At 50.7% G+C, this 22,838-nt stretch overlaps 1 protein-coding gene across 1 annotated transcript; it reads right to left on the reverse strand.

The window, feature by feature from the left end:
- Window positions 1-435: 435 nt before the first annotated feature.
- Window positions 436-3,199, reverse strand: LOC142081541 (inositol 1,4,5-trisphosphate receptor-interacting protein-like 1). Its single transcript, XM_075148209.1, has 3 exons — window positions 3,095-3,199; window positions 1,248-1,490; window positions 436-1,088 (listed from the first exon to the last, which is right to left on the reverse strand). The coding sequence occupies exons 1-3, from the start codon at window positions 3,197-3,199 to the stop codon at window positions 486-488; spliced, it is 951 nt and encodes a 316-aa protein (XP_075004310.1). The 3' UTR covers window positions 436-485.
- Window positions 3,200-22,838: the final 19,639 nt, after the last annotated feature.

The raw sequence follows: 22,838 nt of genomic DNA on the forward strand, positions 1-22,838 counted from the left end.
ACAAGCTAATTTATTGTCATCTTTGCATTGTTTAAAGGTCCCACAGGGGATCAACTCTTTCCAACAGGATGGGTGGTCCCATCCTGTTACAGGTGGTAACAGGAGCCGCCGTTGCAATGGCATCTTCAGCTGGAGCGTCGGAGATTCCCCAAACTCTGCTTATGCTGAGCTCCTCTTGAGCGGTGTCACCTCCGTGCCGCCTAGTTTGCTCAGGCTCCCCAGGCAGTCTCTGGGATGAGCAGATTCTCTGTCCCAGTGCCCAAAATTGTCTCCCGGGCCCCACCAGTGTGAGAGCAAAGTAGGTCCTCAGGGTCACAGGCATGGCTGGAAAAGCCTGTGGCTGCCAGGATGTGGGTGCAGAGCTGCAGACCTCCGAGGTGGAAATTGTCCTGCCGGGGCTGCCTCGCCGTGAGTCTGAAAAGCGGCATCTCGACAAGAGCGCAGCTCTCCGGCCGCGGTGTGCTGCTGGTGAAGCTGGCCTCTGCCTACCCAAGGCTCAGGGCGGCGCCTGAGCTGCCTTGCTGCGCTGCTAAAACCATCTCCATGCAGATGTTCAGCTCGGAGGTGGTTGTCAGCTGGAACCTGCAGGTCTGGGAGGAGGGCAGCACCGTTAGCTGGCAGTGGTGCGACTGAGGCAAAAACAGCCAGGCTGATCTCACCAACTTCTGGACCCAGCAGGCAGTTTTCTCCGTATCTAAGTAGGAGCCTGTGCAGAGGGTGCGTAGGAGGTCCGAGCTCTGATCCCTCGGCAGCTTGTCGTCGGGGTGGTGGAGAAAGCACAAAATATCCCCCAGCAGCTTCTCCCTCGAGCACATGCACTCCAACAGCACACGGGTGCTGGAGTGCCTTGCTGGCCACTGCCCTGTGGTGTCGGGCTCGAGGCTGAAAGAGTGCCCGGGGGGTGGCCGCAGGAACACGAGCAGGCGGTAGGCGATGCCGTTCTCGTGGACACTCCAGGCTTCACAGGCGCCGCCCACCCCAAAGGCTGGGTGCATCTCCGGCATGAAAGTCCTCTTGCAAAGCACTCGGCAGACACCAAGGAGGTCACCCACCAGCTCCTTCAGCACCTTGCGCATGTCAGGCAGGCCCTGCATTGCCGATGGGGTGGCCACAGCCAGAGACCTGACACCACTATATGCGCCATTGAAGTCTTCCTTCTCCTCGTCGTCCTCCTCCTCGCTGCTGGAGCTGTCTTGCTCTCTGCAGCTGCCAGAGGCAAGCTTCCTTCCCCTGGCCACCCACGAGACCGCAGCGAGCAGGGCCAGGGCTGCTGCAGCGGTCCAAAATGGCCACTGCCGGAACACAGAAAGGAGCGCGTCTTCCTCGGGGTAGTGCTCAATCTCCTGCAGCAGCCGAGTCATCTCCTGGTGCAGATACTGCTCACGCCGCTGCATGCGCTCGGTCATGGCCACATCTACCTGGTGATCATGGTTCAGCCCGTACTGGGTGGCCAGCACAGCCAGGATGAGCACGATTGCCACAGCCATGGCCTGGAGGGGGTGGGAGAAAAGGGGGCTCAGCAGGGCTGGGTGGGAGGGAGCACGGGGCTGGGGGAGGGGGCAGGAGCCGCCGGGAGCTGGGGGCCGGTAGGAGAGGGGGTGAGGGAGGTGGGAGGGAGCAAGGGCAGGGTCTGGGAGCGTCGCACGGATGGGAGCCACGGGCTGTCCCAGGAAAGCGTTTGGGCACTGGTGTCGACAGGCTTGAAGGGGCCGCAGGCCCTGGCTGGAGACAGCATGGGGCCCATCCTGCCCAAGCCGCCCTGATGGCCAGCCCCTGGCTGGGCTGTGCCCCGTGAAGGGGCCAGGGACACCCGAGTAGAGCCCCCCGAGGCCCCATCCCTGCCACCCAACGGCGTCCCACGGAGCCACGGGCGCCCGGCACATCCCCAAAGCCTCTGCGGGCACCTGCCACCACTGGGAGCCCCGAGCACCTCTGCCCCCAGCCCCGAGGGGGTCCCGTGCCCTGCCCTGAGGGGCTCGGCTCTCGCTCTGGCTTCGAAAGCCCCTGGCCGTCTGCCCCGTCCAGCCCAGCCTTGCCCCTGCATGCTGCACTCACCGGTCGCCCAAGTCAAACAGCAGCGGGGCTGCCTGGTGATGTCCCTGGGGACAGCTCCCATTGTGACCTGTCCCCTGTGATGTCACAGCCACCAGAGCAGCATCACCCAGCCGGCACGCCCCAGCCTTCGTCCCCACCGCCCGGCTCAGCGGGTCCTGGGCATCACACCAACTACCAACCCGCCCGGCAGGACCGAGCTCCCAGGGGCTCTCTTGACAAAGCGGGCAGACACCCCCCAAAACCGTCATTGAGATGAGAGCGGGGACTGTAGGTGGATGTCCCTGACTTACGTAGAGAGGTGCAAAGTTTTCTGGTTCGGGTGGTCTGACTCCTTGAGTTGTCTTGAAAAGAAGAGCTACGAGCCCTGGGGCAGAGACAAAACTCCTCCTCCCTCTTCTCCTCTTGGAAGAGTTCCTTCTGCCGGGGCAGGACTTAGCCCTGCAAACCCTGGAAGGGTATAATAAAGGCAAGCTCCCACTGCGTTGCTGTATTCATATATTTATAGAAATGTGCCCCCTAATCTGCCGTTTTCCGAATAGCTGCTGTCATGACCTAAAGGGTTACCTGGCCTGCAGGTGTATAGAGATTGTGACCGTGGGTTCGTAGGATTCTATAATATTTCTCTACTTTATTACAGATTACCACCAATACCACAAAAATCACCACTAGCAAGTATACCTATGATTACTAAAGCAAATAAATGTATATCAGGCTATTACAAATTATTAATAGCAATCAATACTAAAGCAGTTATCAATAGTATAGCAACAGCCAATTATAGCAGCACCGAATAAGAGCAGCAATCAAACATATATCTATAATATTAGAAGTTACTACAAGCTTACCACTAGTGAAGCAAACGTCAGTAATACAACAGCAGATATGGTTATGATTGATTACTTATATATATGCATAGTGCCAAGCACATTAAACAGATCTCGGAAGGGGATCCAACCATCCCAGAAGTGGGAGGACAAACCGAACTGACCCCACAAGTGGGCCCAGAGGGGGACCAATAAAATAACAGGCAGAGTCTCACTTTGAAGTTGATCCACATCAGTTTGGAGTCAGCCAGGCATCTCTGGCGAGGGTCCAAGGTCTCGTAGAAAGTTTGTGCAGACCAGTTTAGGAAAGAAAAGTGCATGCAGCGTGTACTAACAGCACTTGCAGCTGAAGATCCAATAACAGCTACCGACTCTTATTTTCCTGGGATGTCTTCCCCCTTTTCCAGTCTATTCTTAACCTTTTCAGATGATAAGTTGCTGTTACAGTTCCTTGGTTTTGTGCTTATCAGTGGGAGCTCAGGATACCTCTGGTTTCTAGGTACCCAGCTGTACTTCAAGATGCCAGCTGCCCCAGCAAGGATGTTCTGGTTCACGTGCCTGGTTCCCAGGCCAGCAGGCATTTTCTTCTGTCAGTATTTTTCCTTCTCACCAGCTCACCTTTCTGGCTGCTCACACCTGCTTGCTGCTTCACACCAGTTACTGAAGGACAGTGGGACAAGCTCTCCGCTGGAACAAGAAAAGTCCTACGTCTCAATGTGGGGCCACATTCATTACAAGGCAACACTACTACCGTGTTCCCCTACGTGAACTGCTCATGGATTGGAATTCGGAGGGCAGCATGTAGCTGTGGGTGTGCACAGAGATGTAAATAGACAAGGGACGGTGCTACTGAGGATACACGGATGAAGAGCCAAATGATGAGAGATGCAGGTGGACGAAACTGAACAAACATGCCATGTGCTTTGAAATGGGGATGCATCTATAGCTACTTCATTAATGTATATTCACATTGTATCTCAGTGAATCTGCTTCCAAGCGTTTAATGATGTTTAAAATACCAAATGGCTGATAGCAAGTACGTTTCATTCTATACAGAATACTTGAATAAAATATCACAAAATAGCAGAATAGTTAAGGTTAGAATTGGTCAATGCGGGGTCAGCTAATATAACTCTAATTAACCAACATTAGATATCAGTTTCTAGCAACACACTCTTTACTTTAGCAAACCATATATTAATTGCATGCAGAGACACAAAGACGCGCATGTACACACACGTGGCCATTTCATTCAAAAAGGTATTATAAATAACACCATGTGTTCTTACGAAGTTGATAACCACATCTGAGTTATAAAGAAATGTTTATTAATACCTGTGTAACATTGCATCCAGCCTACGTTTTAATACAACTTAGATTTGAACAGTCAAAGCCTAGTTTTGGTGAACTCACTTCAAAGGAGGAAGCCCAGAGGGCACCTATCTCAGAGCCTTCTGACACACGATCACACCATAAGCATTTAGGGAACTTAGAGTAAATTCACTCTTGTTGCTTTTAATATCAAGACTAAATTATTCAAAGGATGGACTTTCATCTGGCTTTGCATCAACAGTTAGTTGTGCCTGGAAACCTCCATTCTTGCATCATTATGCTGCACCCAGCTTTTACACACATGTGGGAAAGCAACTAAGAGCACATTCTCCCCACTCCTCTTCAATCCAAATTACGAAGGCAACACATTCAAACGTAATGTAACACCCATAATCTAGGGTACCCAGTATTGATTTTAAACAACTTTTTAAATCACTGTGTTTATGAGTCCCAATATACCATGGTAAATTATGTACTAAAAGCTTTGGTTTTTGGTTTTTGTTTTTTTTTTTTTTTTTTTTTTTTTTGCTGCTGCTATTTCAGGAACACTGAGGTTTTATGGTCTAAAAACATTTCTGGCAGATGGAACTGTTAAAGCATTCACATGCTGGTTCTCTTGATGTAGAACAGTGAGTTTATAGGTATGATATATTCTCAGTCCTGAACTTCAGTGCCTAAAAACCATTATTTAGCACATCAAGCTTTGCAGGATTCAGCACTGAGAAGACAGTGACAATCCTGTAATGGCCAAGTAGACTGCAGTTCTGAGTATGTAGAGAATGAGGTACCTTCACAGGAGAGTAGAATTGTGCTTAACAGAGGGGTTTTGCTAGTCATAGTTTCTACACGTGTTCTGTGAACCTCTAGAGTCACAATGACCAATATTTTTGAGTCTTTTGTCATAATTTGCAAAGAGTGGAGCTGTAGAACATACGGCTTTTGAGCAAACAGTTGCATGAGCCACCATATGTCCCCTTCAGGACATTCAGCTCATTCATTTCTCATTAATATTTTCACAGGATTTCACTAGCCAGTAGATTTCCTGTCCTCTTTCTCATACATACTATTTACCTGAACGATATGGACCAAAATAAGCTTGTCACCTGAGGAGTACCAAGGGTCCTTGTCCTGGTTTTGGCTGGGATAGGGTTAAATTTCTTCCTAGTGCTGTGTTTTGGATTTAGTATGAGGAGAATGTTGATAACACACTGATGTTTTAGTTGTTGCTAAGTGCCCTCCTAGTCCAAGGACAGCTCCCGTGCCTACTGGCTGAGCTAGGTACACAAGATGGGAGGGAACATAATCAGGACAGCCAGCCCAGCTGGCTAATGGGGTATTCCATACCATGTGACGTCATGCTCAGTATATGAAGGGTAGGCGTGATCCAGGAAGTACTGATCGCTACTTGGTTATCGGTCAGCGCGGGTGGTGAGCAATTGCGTTGTGCATCACTCATTTTGTATATTTTATCATTATTATTTTCCCTTTTTCTGTTCTATTAAACTGTCTTTATCTCAACCCACGAGTTTTTCTCACTCTTACCCTTCCGATTCTCTCCCCGTCCCGCTGAGGGGGCGGGGGGGAGTGAGTGAGCGGCTGCGTGGTATTTGGCTGCCTGCCAGGTCAAACCACGACAGTCCTCTACAGTTAGTGGTTGTACAGTTTCCATTGAGTGAATGAACTGTGCCAAGGAAGGCTTTCTGGTGATAATGGACCTTCCAGACAGGGGCTGTGCTAAAGCTGGCGTAGCATCATTTGAGCTGTTGAGAAATTTATTGACAGATCACTAAGTGCTGATACTTTAATGTCCAGAGGCAGATTTAGAGTTGAGAGACTGCTCCTCTGCATCAAGGAGACTAGCAGACTTTGGAAGCTCTAGGAAGGCAGCAGATGTTATACCTCACCTCTGACTGTGGTCTGTGTCCTCAAGGTGTAGTCTAGCGACTGTGCCCAGCACTGACAAATGCCTGCCAGCCGTCTTTGTCATTTGAGCAACTCATTCTGAAAGCAGAAAATGGGACTTTGGGCACCATTTTTTGCCTGCTTTTCTTCTAAGGTGTCTGATCCACCTGCTAGTGAGTCTCTTCCATTGATTTTGGAAAGAATTGACCCTAAGAGTCTTTTTTCCGCCCCATTTCTTCATACTGCATGGGAATATAGGACTGGAAAAGACTCTATGTGCATCAATTATCGTCCTTTACTATTATAGACATGGCATAATTAATGACTTTCAAACCCCAATTTAATAACAGCTAGTTTGTGGGGTTTTTTTTTGTTGGGCCCTGAGGGCACCAAAAGGCCCGATAGTCCCTTCCCAGCCCCTCCGGGGGCCTCCCCCCACCTTGCCCAAGGTCCAGGACTCCACTTCAGCCCCCACCTGGGGTCATCAGTCCCTGCCCCAGTGACGCTGTAGGATGCTGTTCTCCAGCTCCCTTGCCCAGCCATGGGCCCCCCTGAGCCAGACCCACCCATGGGCTGATGTCCTGTCTTGGCCACATCCCTGTCCCCATCCCCAGAGAGGTGCCTGTTGCTGGGGCTGGGGCTGCCCTGGTGCCTCTAGCGGCCCTGCTCCCGGGCTGGCGAGGCCCTGTCCTGATGGTTCCTGTGGGGATCTCCCACTCGCCCTCGGTGTGCCCTGACATCTTTTTTGCATCCTCTATTGCAGCTGGAAGGTTGTTTCAGAAGCTTGGTTTGCTTCTTATTTAGAGCTTTTTCAAAATTTTCTACCCTAAAGCTATTTATTAGTGACACATTGTTAATCACGAAACAGTAATCACGAAACAGTACCCAATTTTGATTTTAGTATAGAACGCTTTTTGTGCACACATAAGAAACACTCTAGATAAACTCATATTAAATTATTCATTTTTTTATGTACACCAAAGGACCTTTGGAATTTGGGTTGACGTTTGTTTGCCAGAAGCTCTACGGCAACACACCTGTGCATGTTGGTAACTTCAGTAAGAGAGTTCAATATTTGAAGACTACAAGCAATGAAGCAAGGCGTACTTTAGGCAAGCTTGTTCATCCAAAGTGGTCTTTTTTTCTGCTTTTACATGAGGCATCCCCGCTCAGACAGCACAAGTAGAGAGCCCTTTTTGCATATGGAAGTGGAAATTCAGACATTAGAAGTTTCCTCAAGTGGCAAGATTGAGGTCCTAGTCTCTTCAGGAAAAAGAAGAGATATTTTCTGACTAAAGTCTCGGAAGAACAACTTATTACATTAACGATGGAATTAATAATGCCTGATTTCTAAGGTTTTGTGTACTCTTTCTACGCTCCTCTCACTATATTATATCGGGATTCTCCTGCTGTGTCCGCTGTGACATTCTTTGCACCCATAATGCCTCCAGTAACCCTCACTTAATAGCTAACCACCATTTCCACACAAAGTCTCTCTTACACATTACCTAAGTACAGCTGTGTCCAGTATGGAGCTGCGTTGATGCTGTTTGGCTTTTGGCAGGGCAAACAGAAGAGCAGACTGTTGAGTTTATAGTGGGGCCTTTCCTTCAGGGACACTAATTCCGGTTGCTTTCCTCTCCCTCAAAGACGATTATGTTCCTACAGGTTTCATGAAAACTGGTGAAACTTGTAGGAACCTAATTATTTTTGAGACTACAGTTCTCTGTCAAACCTGACTGATATTAGACAATGGTTCACAAATTATGAGAGGGATGGATGGATGGATGGATGGATGGATGGATGGATGGATGGATGGGTGGGTGCACACTACGGTCACAAGAGCCCCATTTTTGAGGAAATCAGAATGCAACGATGGCTTGCTTCAGGCATATGTTCAAAGTCTAAAAATGCAGCATGACTTGTCTCTTCCAAAACCTAAAAACAGGGAAATGCTTTACTTATTGGTTGTTTATATTTAAGTATCAGAAAACAAGTCTGCCCCAAGGTATCATTAATAAAACTAAATTGTAAAGCAGCATTAATCATTTTTTTAGGAAAATCAGAGGTAGCCAAATGTAACAACTCCTTTTGACATGTGGGAACAGGCATTACAGTTTCTCTGGTTTTGGGAAAAGAAATAGGTGATCAAGGTGTGCAGAGACGCTTGGGGTGTGAGTTACCAGTGCTGTGGTTTGCCAGTGGAGAAAGAGCCTTGCGAGAGGAGGGGAGCGTCTTGAAAAGAAAGGGGGAAGAAAGGCAGATTTCCTGTGGGTTCTCAGTGTTCCTGTGAGTGCCCTGTGTATCTGTGATCTGAGTGTCTGGGCATGTATATATGTATAGATGTCCTATATATGTGCTCTGTGTGCATGTGCCTACTAGGAATACATCTTCAGCCTCACTGCTGATTGGACCTGGGAACATGGAGCCGCTGCAGCCTCGCCTCTCTTGAGCTGTTAGATCCAGCGATACTTGGCCTACGGACGCTAATATTTTCAAATTCCTAGCAGTCCCTCTCTGGACTCTCTCCAGTCTGTCCATGTCTCTCTTGTACTGGGGAGCCCAGAACTAGACGCAGCACTCCAGATGTGTCCTTGTCAATGCCGAGTAGAGGGGAAGGACCACCTCCCTTGACCTGCTGGGAGTGCTCTGTCTAATGCAGTCCAGGACAGAATAGAATATCTCAGCTGGAAGGGACCTACGGCGATCATCTAGTCCAACTGCCTGACCAATTCAGGGCTGAGCAAAAGTTAAAGCGTGTTATTAAGGGCATTGTCCAAATGCCTCTTCAACACTGACAGGCTTGGGGCATTGACCACCTCTCTAGAAAGCTTGTTCCAGTGCTTGACCAGCCTCTCGGTAAAGAAATGCTTCCTAAAGTCCAGTCTACACCTCCCCTGGCACAGCTTTGAACCATTCCCACGCGTCCTATCACTGGATAGCAGGGAGAAGAGATCAGCACCTCCCTCTCCACTTCCCCTCCTCAGGAAGCTGTAGAGAGCAACGAGGTCACCCCTCAGCCTCCTTTTCTCCAAACTAGACAAATCCAAAGTCCTTAGCTGCTCCTCACAGGACATTTCCAGCCCTTTCACCAGCTTTGTTGCCCTCCTCTGGATGCATTCGAGTACCTGAACATCCTTCTTAAATTGTGGGGCCCAGAACTGCACACAGTGCTCAAGGTGAGGCCACACCAACGCTCAATACAGCGGGACAATCACCTCTTTTGACCGGCTGCTTATACTGTGTTGGATGCACCCCAGGATGCGGGTTGCCCTCTTGATTGCCAGGGCACACGGCTGACTCCTGTTGAGCCTGCTGTCAGCCAGCACCCCCAGATCCCTTTCTGCAGGGCTGCTCTCCAGCCACTCCTCTCCCAGTTTATCCCTGTGCCCAGCGTTACTCCGTCCTAGGTGCAGAATCCGGCATTTTGACCTGCTCAATTTCATCCCATTAATCATTGCCCGATGCTCCAATCTATCATCTAGATCCCTCCGCAAGGCATCTTGTCCCTCAAGAGAGTCAACAGCACCTTCCAGTTTGGTATCACCAGCAAACTTGTTAATGGTGCGTTCAACTCCTGCATCCAGGTCATTGATAGGTGTGTTGAACAGAACTGGCCCTAGAATTGAAGCCTGAGGACACCGCTGGTGACCGGTCGCCAGCCAGATGTAGCCCCATTCGCTACAACCCTTTGAGCTCTGTCCTTCAGCCAGTTCTTCACCCAGCGCACCGTGAACCTGCTCATCCCGCAGTTGGACACTGTGTCCAGAAGGATGCTGTGAGGGACAGTATCAAAAGCCTTACAGAGATCCAGGAAAACTACATCCACCGCCTTCCCTTCATCCACTAGGCAGGTGACCTTATCATAAAAGGATACCAAATTAGTTAAGCAGGACTTTCCCTTTGCGAACGCATATTGACTGTGCCTGATGATTGCATTGTTCTTTAACGACTTTCACTTTCCTAGTACCCAGGATAATCTCCATAATTTTTCCAGGAACCAAGGTTAGTTAACAGGTCTGTAGTTTCCTGGGGCACAGAGGCATCTTCCCCTTAAAGTGGAAGCAGAGCAGAAAACTGGAAAAGAAGGGAAAAAGGGGTCAGGGGAAGCATTCTGGTTCGGTATTGCTTACTTACCTCAAAATGCCGCCCCGCTGCTTCTGCATCTGAGCAGGTAGCAACCAGCTCCCTGCCCACGTTGCCCAACAAAATGTTGCACAGACACTCACAGACAGAGGGTTGGTTAAAACAAGCTAATTTATTGTCATCTTTGCATTGTTTAAAGGTCCCAGAGGGGATCAACTCTTTCCAACAGGATGGGTGGTCCCATCCTGTTACAGGTGGTAACAGGAGCCGCCGTTGCAATGGCATCTTCAGCTGGAGCGTCGGAGATTCCCCAAACTCTGCTTATGCTGAGCTCCTCTTGAGCGGTGTCACCTCCGTGCCGCCTAGTTTGCTCAGGCTCCCCAGGCAGTCTCTGGGATGAGCAGATTCTCTGTCCCAGTGCCCAAAATTGTCTCCCGGGCCCCACCAGTGTGAGAGCAAAGTAGGTCCTCAGGGTCACAGGCATGGCTGGAAAAGCCTGTGGCTGCCAGGATGTGGGTGCAGAGCTGCAGACCTCCGAGGTGGAAATTGTCCTGCCGGGGCTGCCTCGCCGTGAGTCTGAAAAGCGGCATCTCGACAAGAGCGCAGCTCTCCGGCCGCGGTGTGCTGCTGGTGAAGCTGGCCTCTGCCTACCCAAGGCTCAGGGCGGCGCCTGAGCTGCCTTGCTGCGCTGCTAAAACCATCTCCATGCAGATGTTCAGCTCGGAGGTGGTTGTCAGCTGGAACCTGCAGGTCTGGGAGGAGGGCAGCACCGTTAGCTGGCAGTGGTGCGACTGAGGCAAAAACAGCCAGGCTGATCTCACCAACTTCTGGACCCAGCAGGCAGTTTTCTCCGTATCTAAGTAGGAGCCTGTGCAGAGGGTGCGTAGGAGGTCCGAGCTCTGATCCCTCGGCAGCTTGTCGTCGGGGTGGTGGAGAAAGCACAAAATATCCCCCAGCAGCTTCTCCCTCGAGCACATGCACTCCAACAGCACACGGGTGCTGGAGTGCCTTGCTGGCCACTGCCCTGTGGTGTCGGGCTCGAGGCTGAAAGAGTGCCCGGGGGGTGGCCGCAGGAACACGAGCAGGCGGTAGGCGATGCCGTTCTCGTGGACACTCCAGGCTTCACAGGCGCCGCCCACCCCAAAGGCTGGGTGCATCTCCGGCATGAAAGTCCTCTTGCAAAGCACTCGGCAGACACCAAGGAGGTCACCCACCAGCTCCTTCAGCACCTTGCGCATGTCAGGCAGGCCCTGCATTGCCGATGGGGTGGCCACAGCCAGAGACCTGACACCACTATATGCGCCATTGAAGTCTTCCTTCTCCTCGTCGTCCTCCTCCTCGCTGCTGGAGCTGTCTTGCTCTCTGCAGCTGCCAGAGGCAAGCTTCCTTCCCCTGGCCACCCACGAGACCGCAGCGAGCAGGGCCAGGGCTGCTGCAGCGGTCCAAAATGGCCACTGCCGGAACACAGAAAGGAGCGCGTCTTCCTCGGGGTAGTGCTCAATCTCCTGCAGCAGCCGAGTCATCTCCTGGTGCAGATACTGCTCACGCCGCTGCATGCGCTCGGTCATGGCCACATCTACCTGGTGATCATGGTTCAGCCCGTACTGGGTGGCCAGCACAGCCAGGATGAGCACGATTGCCACAGCCATGGCCTGGAGGGGGTGGGAGAAAAGGGGGCTCAGCAGGGCTGGGTGGGAGGGAGCACGGGGCTGGGGGAGGGGGCAGGAGCCGCCGGGAGCTGGGGGCCGGTAGGAGAGGGGGTGAGGGAGGTGGGAGGGAGCAAGGGCAGGGTCTGGGAGCGTCGCACGGATGGGAGCCACGGGCTGTCCCAGGAAAGCGTTTGGGCACTGGTGTCGACAGGCTTGAAGGGGCCGCAGGCCCTGGCTGGAGACAGCATGGGGCCCATCCTGCCCAAGCCGCCCTGATGGCCAGCCCCTGGCTGGGCTGTGCCCCGTGAAGGGGCCAGGGACACCCGAGTAGAGCCCCCCGAGGCCCCATCCCTGCCACCCAACGGCGTCCCACGGAGCCACGGGCGCCCGGCACATCCCCAAAGCCTCTGCGGGCACCTGCCACCACTGGGAGCCCCGAGCACCTCTGCCCCCAGCCCCGAGGGGGTCCCGTGCCCTGCCCTGAGGGGCTCGGCTCTCGCTCTGGCTTCGAAAGCCCCTGGCCGTCTGCCCCGTCCAGCCCAGCCTTGCCCCTGCATGCTGCACTCACCGGTCGCCCAAGTCAAACAGCAGCGGGGCTGCCTGGTGATGTCCCTGGGGACAGCTCCCATTGTGACCTGTCCCCTGTGATGTCACAGCCACCAGAGCAGCATCACCCAGCCGGCACGCCCCAGCCTTCGTCCCCACCGCCCGGCTCAGCGGGTCCTGGGCATCACACCAACTACCAACCCGCCCGGCAGGACCGAGCTCCCAGGGGCTCTCTTGACAAAGCGGGCAGACACCCCCCAAAACCGTCATTGAGATGAGAGCGGGGACTGTAGGTGGATGTCCCTGACTTACGTAGAGAGGTGCAAAGTTTTCTGGTTCGGGTGGTCTGACTCCTTGAGTTGTCTTGAAAAGAAGAGCTACGAGCCCTGGGGCAGAGACAAAACTCCTCCTCCCTCTTCTCCTCTTGGAAGAGTTCCTTCTGCCGGGGCAGGACTTAGCCCTGCAAACCCTGGAAGGGTATAATAAAGGCAAGCTCCCACTGCGTTGCTGTATTCATATATTTATAGAAATGTGCCCCCTAATCTGCCGTTTTCCGAATAGCTGCTGTCATGACCTAAAGGGTTACCTGGCCTGCAGGTGTATAGAGATTGTGACCGTGGGTTCGTAGGATTCTATAATATTTCTCTACTTTATTACAGATTACCACCAATACCACAAAAATCACCACTAGCAAGTATACCTATGATTACTAAAGCAAATAAATGTATATCAGGCTATTACAAATTATTAATAGCAATCAATACTAAAGCAGTTATCAATAGTATAGCAACAGCCAATTATAGCAGCACCGAATAAGAGCAGCAATCAAACATATATCTATAATATTAGAAGTTACTACAAGCTTACCACTAGTGAAGCAAACGTCAGTAATACAACAGCAGATATGGTTATGATTGATTACTTATATATATGCATAGTGCCAAGCACATTAAACAGATCTCGGAAGGGGATCCAACCATCCCAGAAGTGGGAGGACAAACCGAACTGACCCCACAAGTGGGCCCAGAGGGGGACCAATAAAATAACAGGCAGAGTCTCACTTTGAAGTTGATCCACATCAGTTTGGAGTCAGCCAGGCATCTCTGGCGAGGGTCCAAGGTCTCGTAGAAAGTTTGTGCAGACCAGTTTAGGAAAGAAAAGTGCATGCAGCGTGTACTAACAGCACTTGCAGCTGAAGATCCAATAACAGCTACCGACTCTTATTTTCCTGGGATGTCTTCCCCCTTTTCCAGTCTATTCTTAACCTTTTCAGATGATAAGTTGCTGTTACAGTTCCTTGGTTTTGTGCTTATCAGTGGGAGCTCAGGATACCTCTGGTTTCTAGGTACCCAGCTGTACTTCAAGATGCCAGCTGCCCCAGCAAGGATGTTCTGGTTCACGTGCCTGGTTCCCAGGCCAGCAGGCATTTTCTTCTGTCAGTATTTTTCCTTCTCACCAGCTCACCTTTCTGGCTGCTCACACCTGCTTGCTGCTTCACACCAGTTACTGAAGGACAGTGGGACAAGCTCTCCGCTGGAACAAGAAAAGTCCTACGTCTCAATGTGGGGCCACATTCATTACAAGGCAACACTACTACCGTGTTCCCCTACGTGAACTGCTCATGGATTGGAATTCGGAGGGCAGCATGTAGCTGTGGGTGTGCACAGAGATGTAAATAGACAAGGGACGGTGCTACTGAGGATACACGGATGAAGAGCCAAATGATGAGAGATGCAGGTGGACGAAACTGAACAAACATGCCATGTGCTTTGAAATGGGGATGCATCTATAGCTACTTCATTAATGTATATTCACATTGTATCTCAGTGAATCTGCTTCCAAGCGTTTAATGATGTTTAAAATACCAAATGGCTGATAGCAAGTACGTTTCATTCTATACAGAATACTTGAATAAAATATCACAAAATAGCAGAATAGTTAAGGTTAGAATTGGTCAATGCGGGGTCAGCTAATATAACTCTAATTAACCAACATTAGATATCAGTTTCTAGCAACACACTCTTTACTTTAGCAAACCATATATTAATTGCATGCAGAGACACAAAGACGCGCATGTACACACACGTGGCCATTTCATTCAAAAAGGTATTATAAATAACACCATGTGTTCTTACGAAGTTGATAACCACATCTGAGTTATAAAGAAATGTTTATTAATACCTGTGTAACATTGCATCCAGCCTACGTTTTAATACAACTTAGATTTGAACAGTCAAAGCCTAGTTTTGGTGAACTCACTTCAAAGGAGGAAGCCCAGAGGGCACCTATCTCAGAGCCTTCTGACACACGATCACACCATAAGCATTTAGGGAACTTAGAGTAAATTCACTCTTGTTGCTTTTAATATCAAGACTAAATTATTCAAAGGATGGACTTTCATCTGGCTTTGCATCAACAGTTAGTTGTGCCTGGAAACCTCCATTCTTGCATCATTATGCTGCACCCAGCTTTTACACACATGTGGGAAAGCAACTAAGAGCACATTCTCCCCACTCCTCTTCAATCCAAATTACGAAGGCAACACATTCAAACGTAATGTAACACCCATAATCTAGGGTACCCAGTATTGATTTTAAACAACTTTTTAAATCACTGTGTTTATGAGTCCCAATATACCATGGTAAATTATGTACTAAAAGCTTTGGTTTTTGGTTTTTGTTTTTTTTTTTTTTTTTTTTTTTTTTGCTGCTGCTATTTCAGGAACACTGAGGTTTTATGGTCTAAAAACATTTCTGGCAGATGGAACTGTTAAAGCATTCACATGCTGGTTCTCTTGATGTAGAACAGTGAGTTTATAGGTATGATATATTCTCAGTCCTGAACTTCAGTGCCTAAAAACCATTATTTAGCACATCAAGCTTTGCAGGATTCAGCACTGAGAAGACAGTGACAATCCTGTAATGGCCAAGTAGACTGCAGTTCTGAGTATGTAGAGAATGAGGTACCTTCACAGGAGAGTAGAATTGTGCTTAACAGAGGGGTTTTGCTAGTCATAGTTTCTACACGTGTTCTGTGAACCTCTAGAGTCACAATGACCAATATTTTTGAGTCTTTTGTCATAATTTGCAAAGAGTGGAGCTGTAGAACATACGGCTTTTGAGCAAACAGTTGCATGAGCCACCATATGTCCCCTTCAGGACATTCAGCTCATTCATTTCTCATTAATATTTTCACAGGATTTCACTAGCCAGTAGATTTCCTGTCCTCTTTCTCATACATACTATTTACCTGAACGATATGGACCAAAATAAGCTTGTCACCTGAGGAGTACCAAGGGTCCTTGTCCTGGTTTTGGCTGGGATAGGGTTAAATTTCTTCCTAGTGCTGTGTTTTGGATTTAGTATGAGGAGAATGTTGATAACACACTGATGTTTTAGTTGTTGCTAAGTGCCCTCCTAGTCCAAGGACAGCTCCCGTGCCTACTGGCTGAGCTAGGTACACAAGATGGGAGGGAACATAATCAGGACAGCCAGCCCAGCTGGCTAATGGGGTATTCCATACCATGTGACGTCATGCTCAGTATATGAAGGGTAGGCGTGATCCAGGAAGTACTGATCGCTACTTGGTTATCGGTCAGCGCGGGTGGTGAGCAATTGCGTTGTGCATCACTCATTTTGTATATTTTATCATTATTATTTTCCCTTTTTCTGTTCTATTAAACTGTCTTTATCTCAACCCACGAGTTTTTCTCACTCTTACCCTTCCGATTCTCTCCCCGTCCCGCTGAGGGGGCGGGGGGGAGTGAGTGAGCGGCTGCGTGGTATTTGGCTGCCTGCCAGGTCAAACCACGACAGTCCTCTACAGTTAGTGGTTGTACAGTTTCCATTGAGTGAATGAACTGTGCCAAGGAAGGCTTTCTGGTGATAATGGACCTTCCAGACAGGGGCTGTGCTAAAGCTGGCGTAGCATCATTTGAGCTGTTGAGAAATTTATTGACAGATCACTAAGTGCTGATACTTTAATGTCCAGAGGCAGATTTAGAGTTGAGAGACTGCTCCTCTGCATCAAGGAGACTAGCAGACTTTGGAAGCTCTAGGAAGGCAGCAGATGTTATACCTCACCTCTGACTGTGGTCTGTGTCCTCAAGGTGTAGTCTAGCGACTGTGCCCAGCACTGACAAATGCCTGCCAGCCGTCTTTGTCATTTGAGCAACTCATTCTGAAAGCAGAAAATGGGACTTTGGGCACCATTTTTTGCCTGCTTTTCTTCTAAGGTGTCTGATCCACCTGCTAGTGAGTCTCTTCCATTGATTTTGGAAAGAATTGACCCTAAGAGTCTTTTTTCCGCCCCATTTCTTCATACTGCATGGGAATATAGGACTGGAAAAGACTCTGTGTGCATCAATTATCGTCCTTTACTATTATAGACATGGCATAATTAATGACTTTCAAACCCCAATTTAATAACAGCTAGTTTGTGGGGTTTTTTTTTGTTGGGCCCTGAGGGCACCAAAAGGCCCGATAGTCCCTTCCCAGCCCCTCCGGGGGCCTCCCCCCACCTTGCCCAAGGTCCAGGACTCCACTTCAGCCCCCACCTGGGGTCATCAGTCCCTGCCCCAGTGACGCTGTAGGATGCTGTTCTCCAGCTCCCTTGCCCAGCCATGGGCCCCCCTGAGCCAGACCCACCCATGGGCTGATGTCCTGTCTTGGCCACATCCCTGTCCCCATCCCCAGAGAGGTGCCTGTTGCTGGGGCTGGGGCTGCCCTGGTGCCTCTAGCGGCCCTGCTCCCGGGCTGGCGAGGCCCTGTCCTGATGGTTCCTGTGGGGATCTCCCACTCGCCCTCGGTGTGCCCTGACATCTTTTTTGCATCCTCTATTGCAGCTGGAAGGTTGTTTCAGAAGCTTGGTTTGCTTCTTATTTAGAGCTTTTTCAAAATTTTCTACCCTAAAGCTATTTATTAGTGACACATTGTTAATCACGAAACAGTAATCACGAAACAGTACCCAATTTTGATTTTAGTATAGAACGCTTTTTGTGCACACATAAGAAACACTCTAGATAAACTCATATTAAATTATTCATTTTTTTATGTACACCAAAGGACCTTTGGAATTTGGGTTGACGTTTGTTTGCCAGAAGCTCTACGGCAACACACCTGTGCATGTTGGTAACTTCAGTAAGAGAGTTCAATATTTGAAGACTACAAGCAATGAAGCAAGGCGTACTTTAGGCAAGCTTGTTCATCCAAAGTGGTCTTTTTTTCTGCTTTTACATGAGGCATCCCCGCTCAGACAGCACAAGTAGAGAGCCCTTTTTGCATATGGAAGTGGAAATTCAGACATTAGAAGTTTCCTCAAGTGGCAAGATTGAGGTCCTAGTCTCTTCAGGAAAAAGAAGAGATATTTTCTGACTAAAGTCTCGGAAGAACAACTTATTACATTAACGATGGAATTAATAATGCCTGATTTCTAAGGTTTTGTGTACTCTTTCTACGCTCCTCTCACTATATTATATCGGGATTCTCCTGCTGTGTCCGCTGTGACATTCTTTGCACCCATAATGCCTCCAGTAACCCTCACTTAATAGCTAACCACCATTTCCACACAAAGTCTCTCTTACACATTACCTAAGTACAGCTGTGTCCAGTATGGAGCTGCGTTGATGCTGTTTGGCTTTTGGCAGGGCAAACAGAAGAGCAGACTGTTGAGTTTATAGTGGGGCCTTTCCTTCAGGGACACTAATTCCGGTTGCTTTCCTCTCCCTCAAAGACGATTATGTTCCTACAGGTTTCATGAAAACTGGTGAAACTTGTAGGAACCTAATTATTTTTGAGACTACAGTTCTCTGTCAAACCTGACTGATATTAGACAATGGTTCACAAATTATGAGAGGGATGGATGGATGGATGGATGGATGGATGGATGGATGGATGGATGGGTGGGTGCACACTACGGTCACAAGAGCCCCATTTTTGAGGAAATCAGAATGCAACGATGGCTTGCTTCAGGCATATGTTCAAAGTCTAAAAATGCAGCATGACTTGTCTCTTCCAAAACCTAAAAACAGGGAAATGCTTTACTTATTGGTTGTTTATATTTAAGTATCAGAAAACAAGTCTGCCCCAAGGTATCATTAATAAAACTAAATTGTAAAGCAGCATTAATCATTTTTTTAGGAAAATCAGAGGTAGCCAAATGTAACAACTCCTTTTGACATGTGGGAACAGGCATTACAGTTTCTCTGGTTTTGGGAAAAGAAATAGGTGATCAAGGTGTGCAGAGACGCTTGGGGTGTGAGTTACCAGTGCTGTGGTTTGCCAGTGGAGAAAGAGCCTTGCGAGAGGAGGGGAGCGTCTTGAAAAGAAAGGGGGAAGAAAGGCAGATTTCCTGTGGGTTCTCAGTGTTCCTGTGAGTGCCCTGTGTATCTGTGATCTGAGTGTCTGGGCATGTATATATGTATAGATGTCCTATATATGTGCTCTGTGTGCATGTGCCTACTAGGAATACATCTTCAGCCTCACTGCTGATTGGACCTGGGAACATGGAGCCGCTGCAGCCTCGCCTCTCTTGAGCTGTTAGATCCAGCGATACTTGGCCTACGGACGCTAATATTTTCAAATTCCTAGCAGTCCCTCTCTGGACTCTCTCCAGTCTGTCCATGTCTCTCTTGTACTGGGGAGCCCAGAACTAGACGCAGCACTCCAGATGTGTCCTTGTCAATGCCGAGTAGAGGGGAAGGACCACCTCCCTTGACCTGCTGGGAGTGCTCTGTCTAATGCAGTCCAGGACAGAATAGAATATCTCAGCTGGAAGGGACCTACGGCGATCATCTAGTCCAACTGCCTGACCAATTCAGGGCTGAGCAAAAGTTAAAGCGTGTTATTAAGGGCATTGTCCAAATGCCTCTTCAACACTGACAGGCTTGGGGCATTGACCACCTCTCTAGAAAGCTTGTTCCAGTGCTTGACCAGCCTCTCGGTAAAGAAATGCTTCCTAAAGTCCAGTCTACACCTCCCCTGGCACAGCTTTGAACCATTCCCACGCGTCCTATCACTGGATAGCAGGGAGAAGAGATCAGCACCTCCCTCTCCACTTCCCCTCCTCAGGAAGCTGTAGAGAGCAACGAGGTCACCCCTCAGCCTCCTTTTCTCCAAACTAGACAAATCCAAAGTCCTTAGCTGCTCCTCACAGGACATTTCCAGCCCTTTCACCAGCTTTGTTGCCCTCCTCTGGATGCATTCGAGTACCTGAACATCCTTCTTAAATTGTGGGGCCCAGAACTGCACACAGTGCTCAAGGTGAGGCCACACCAACGCTCAATACAGCGGGACAATCACCTCTTTTGACCGGCTGCTTATACTGTGTTTGATGCACCCCAGGATGCGGGTTGCCCTCTTGGTTGCCAGGGCACACGGCTGACTCCTGTTGAGCCTGCTGTCAGCCAGCACCCCCAGATCCCTTTCTGCAGGGCTGCTCTCCAGCCACTCCTCTCCCAGTTTATCCTTGTGCCCAGCGTTACTCCGTCCTAGGTGCAGAATCCGGCATTTTGACCTGCTCAATTTCATCCCATTAATCATTGCCCAATGCTCCAATCTATCACCTAGATCCCTCCGCAAGGCATCTTGTCCCTCAAGAGAGTCAACAGCACCTTCCAGTTTGGTATCATCAGCAAACTTGTTAATGGTGCGTTCAACTCCTGCATCCAGGTCATTGATAGGTGTGTTGAACAGAACTGGCCCTAGAATTGAAGCCTGAGGACACCGCTGGTGACCGGTCGCCAGCCAGATGTAGCCCCATTCGCTACAACCCCTTGAGCTCTGTCCTTCAGCCAGTTCTTCACCCAGCGCACCGTGAACCTGCTCATCCCGCAGTTGGACACTGTGTCCAGAAGGATGCTGTGAGGGACAGTATCAAAAGCCTTACAGAGATCCAGGAAAACTACATCCACCACCTTCCCTTCATCCACTAGGCAGGTGACCTTATCATAAAAGGATACCAAATTAGTTAAGCAGGACTTTCCCTTTGCGAACCCATGTTGACTGTGCCTGATAATTGCATTGTTCTTTAAATGCCTTTCAATAGTACCCAGGATAATCTCCATAATTTTTCCAGGAACCAAGGTTAGTTAACAGGTCTGTAGTTTCCTGGGGCACAGAGGCATCTTCCCCTTAAAGTGGAAGCAGAGCAGAAAACTGGAAAAGAAGGGAAAAAGGGGTCAGGGGAAGCATTCTGGTTCGGTATTGCTTACTTACCTCAAAATGCCGCCCCGCTGCTTCTGCATCTGAGCAGGTAGCAACCAGCTCCCTGCCCACGTTGCCCAACAAAATGTTGCACAGACACTCACAGACAGAGGGTTGGTTAAAACAAGCTAATTTATTGTCATCTTTGCATTGTTTAAAGGTCCCACAGGGGATCAATTCTTTCCAACAGGATGGGTGGTCCCATCCTGTTACAGGTGGTAACAGGAGCCGCCATTGCAATGGCATCTTCAGCTGGAGCGTTGGAGATTCCCCAAACTCTGCTTATGCTGAGCTCCTCTTGAGCGGTGTCACCTCCGTGCCGCCTAGTTTGCTCAGGCTCCCCAGGCAGTCTCTGGGATGAGCAGATTCTCTGTCCCAGTGCCCAAAATTGTCTCCCGGGCCCCACCAGTGTGAGAGCAAAGTAGGTCCTCAGGGTCACAGGCATAGCTGGAAAAGCCTGTGGCTGCCAGGATGTGGGTGCAGAGCTGCAGACCTCCGAGGTGGAAATTGTCCTGCCGGGGCTGCCTCGCCGTGAGTCTGAAAAGCGGCATCTCGACAAGAGCGCAGCTCTCCGGCCGCGGTGTGCTGCTGGTGAAGCTGGCCTCTGCCTACCCAAGGCTCAGGGCGGCGCCTGAGCTGCCTTGCTGCGCTGCTAAAATCATCTCCATGCAGATGTTCAGCTCGGAGGTGGTTGTCAGCTGGAACCTGCAGGTCTGGGAGGAGGGCAGCACTGTTAGCTGGCAGTGGTGCGACTGAGGCAAAAACAGCCAGGCTGATCTCACCAACTTCTGGACCCAGCAGGCAGTTTTCTCCGTATCTAAGTAGGAGCCTGTGCAGAGGGTGCGTAGGAGGTCCGAGCTCTGATCCCTCGGCAGCTTGTCGTCGGGCTGGTGGAGAAAGCACAAAATATCCCCCGGCAGCTTCTCCCTCGAGCACATGCACTCCAACAGCACACGGGTGCTGGAGTGCCTTGCTGGCCACTGCCCTGTGGTGTCGGGCTCGAGGCTGAAAGAGTGCCCGGGGGGTGGCCGCAGGAACACGAGCAGGCTGTAGGCGATGCCGTTCTCGCGGACACTCCAGGCTTCACAGGCGCCGCCCACCCCAAAGGCTGGGTGCATCTCTGGCATGAAAGTCCTCTTGCAAAGCACTCGGCAGACACCAAGGAGGTCACCCACCAGCTCCTTCAGCACCTTGCACATGTCGGGCAGGCCCTGCATTGCCGATGGGGTGGCCACAGCCAGAGACCTGACACCACTATATGCGCCATTGAAGTCTTCCTTCTCCTCGTCGTCCTCCTCCTCGCTGCTGGAGCTGTCTTGCTCTCTGCAGCTGCCAGAGGCAAGCTTCCTTCCCCTGGCCACCCACGAGACCGCAGCGAGCAGGGCCAGGGCTGCTGCAGCGGTCCAAAATGGCCACTGCCGGAACACAGAAAGGAGCGCATCTTCCTCGGGGTAGTGCTCAATCTCCTGCAGCAGCCGAGTCATCTCCTGGTGCAGATACTGCTCACGCCGCTGCATGCGCTCGGTCATGGCCACATCTACCTGGTGATCATGGTTCAGCCCGTACTGGGTGGCCAGCACAGCCAGGATGAGCACGATTGCCACAGCCATGGCCTGGAGGGTGTGGGAGAAAAGGGGGCTCAGCAGGGCTGGGTGGGAGGGAGCACAGGGCTGGGGGAGGGGGCAGGAGCCGCCGGGAGCTGGGGGCCGGTAGGAGAGGGGGTGAGGGAGGTGGGAGGGAGCAAGGGCAGGGTCTGGGAGCGCCGCACGGATGGGAGCCACGGGCTGTCCCAGGAAAGCGTTTGGGCACTGGTGTCGACAGGCTTGAAGGGGCCGCAGGCCCTGGCTGGAGACAGCATGGGGCCCATCCTGCCCAAGCCGCCCTGATGGCCAGCCCCTGGCTGGGCTGTGCCCCGTGAAGGGGCCAGGGACACCCGGAGGATCGCGCCGGGGGACCCTTCCTGAGGCGGCAAAACTGCGGCAAAAACCGCGAAGGCAACAGCGCAGGGAGCGAGAGGGTGCCGCAGCCCCGCCCTCGCCCGAGCCGGAGGAGCGAGCTCCTGACGAGCGGCAGCTCTGACTCAGCGTGGGCGGGGCCAGGAGGGACGGCGGCCGAACCCCCTCAGATACAAGGGCAGCCCCCAGGGAGCGCGAGCGACCCGGAGCGCGGCGAACAGGGCGTGGCGCGGCGGTTGGCGCGGCGGTTGGCGCCGGCAGGGCGTGCGCGGACGGCGAGCGGGCAGG

Source organism: Calonectris borealis, chromosome 4 (assembly GCF_964195595.1).
Source record: "Calonectris borealis chromosome 4, bCalBor7.hap1.2, whole genome shotgun sequence".
NCBI lineage: Eukaryota > Metazoa > Chordata > Aves > Procellariiformes > Procellariidae > Calonectris > Calonectris borealis.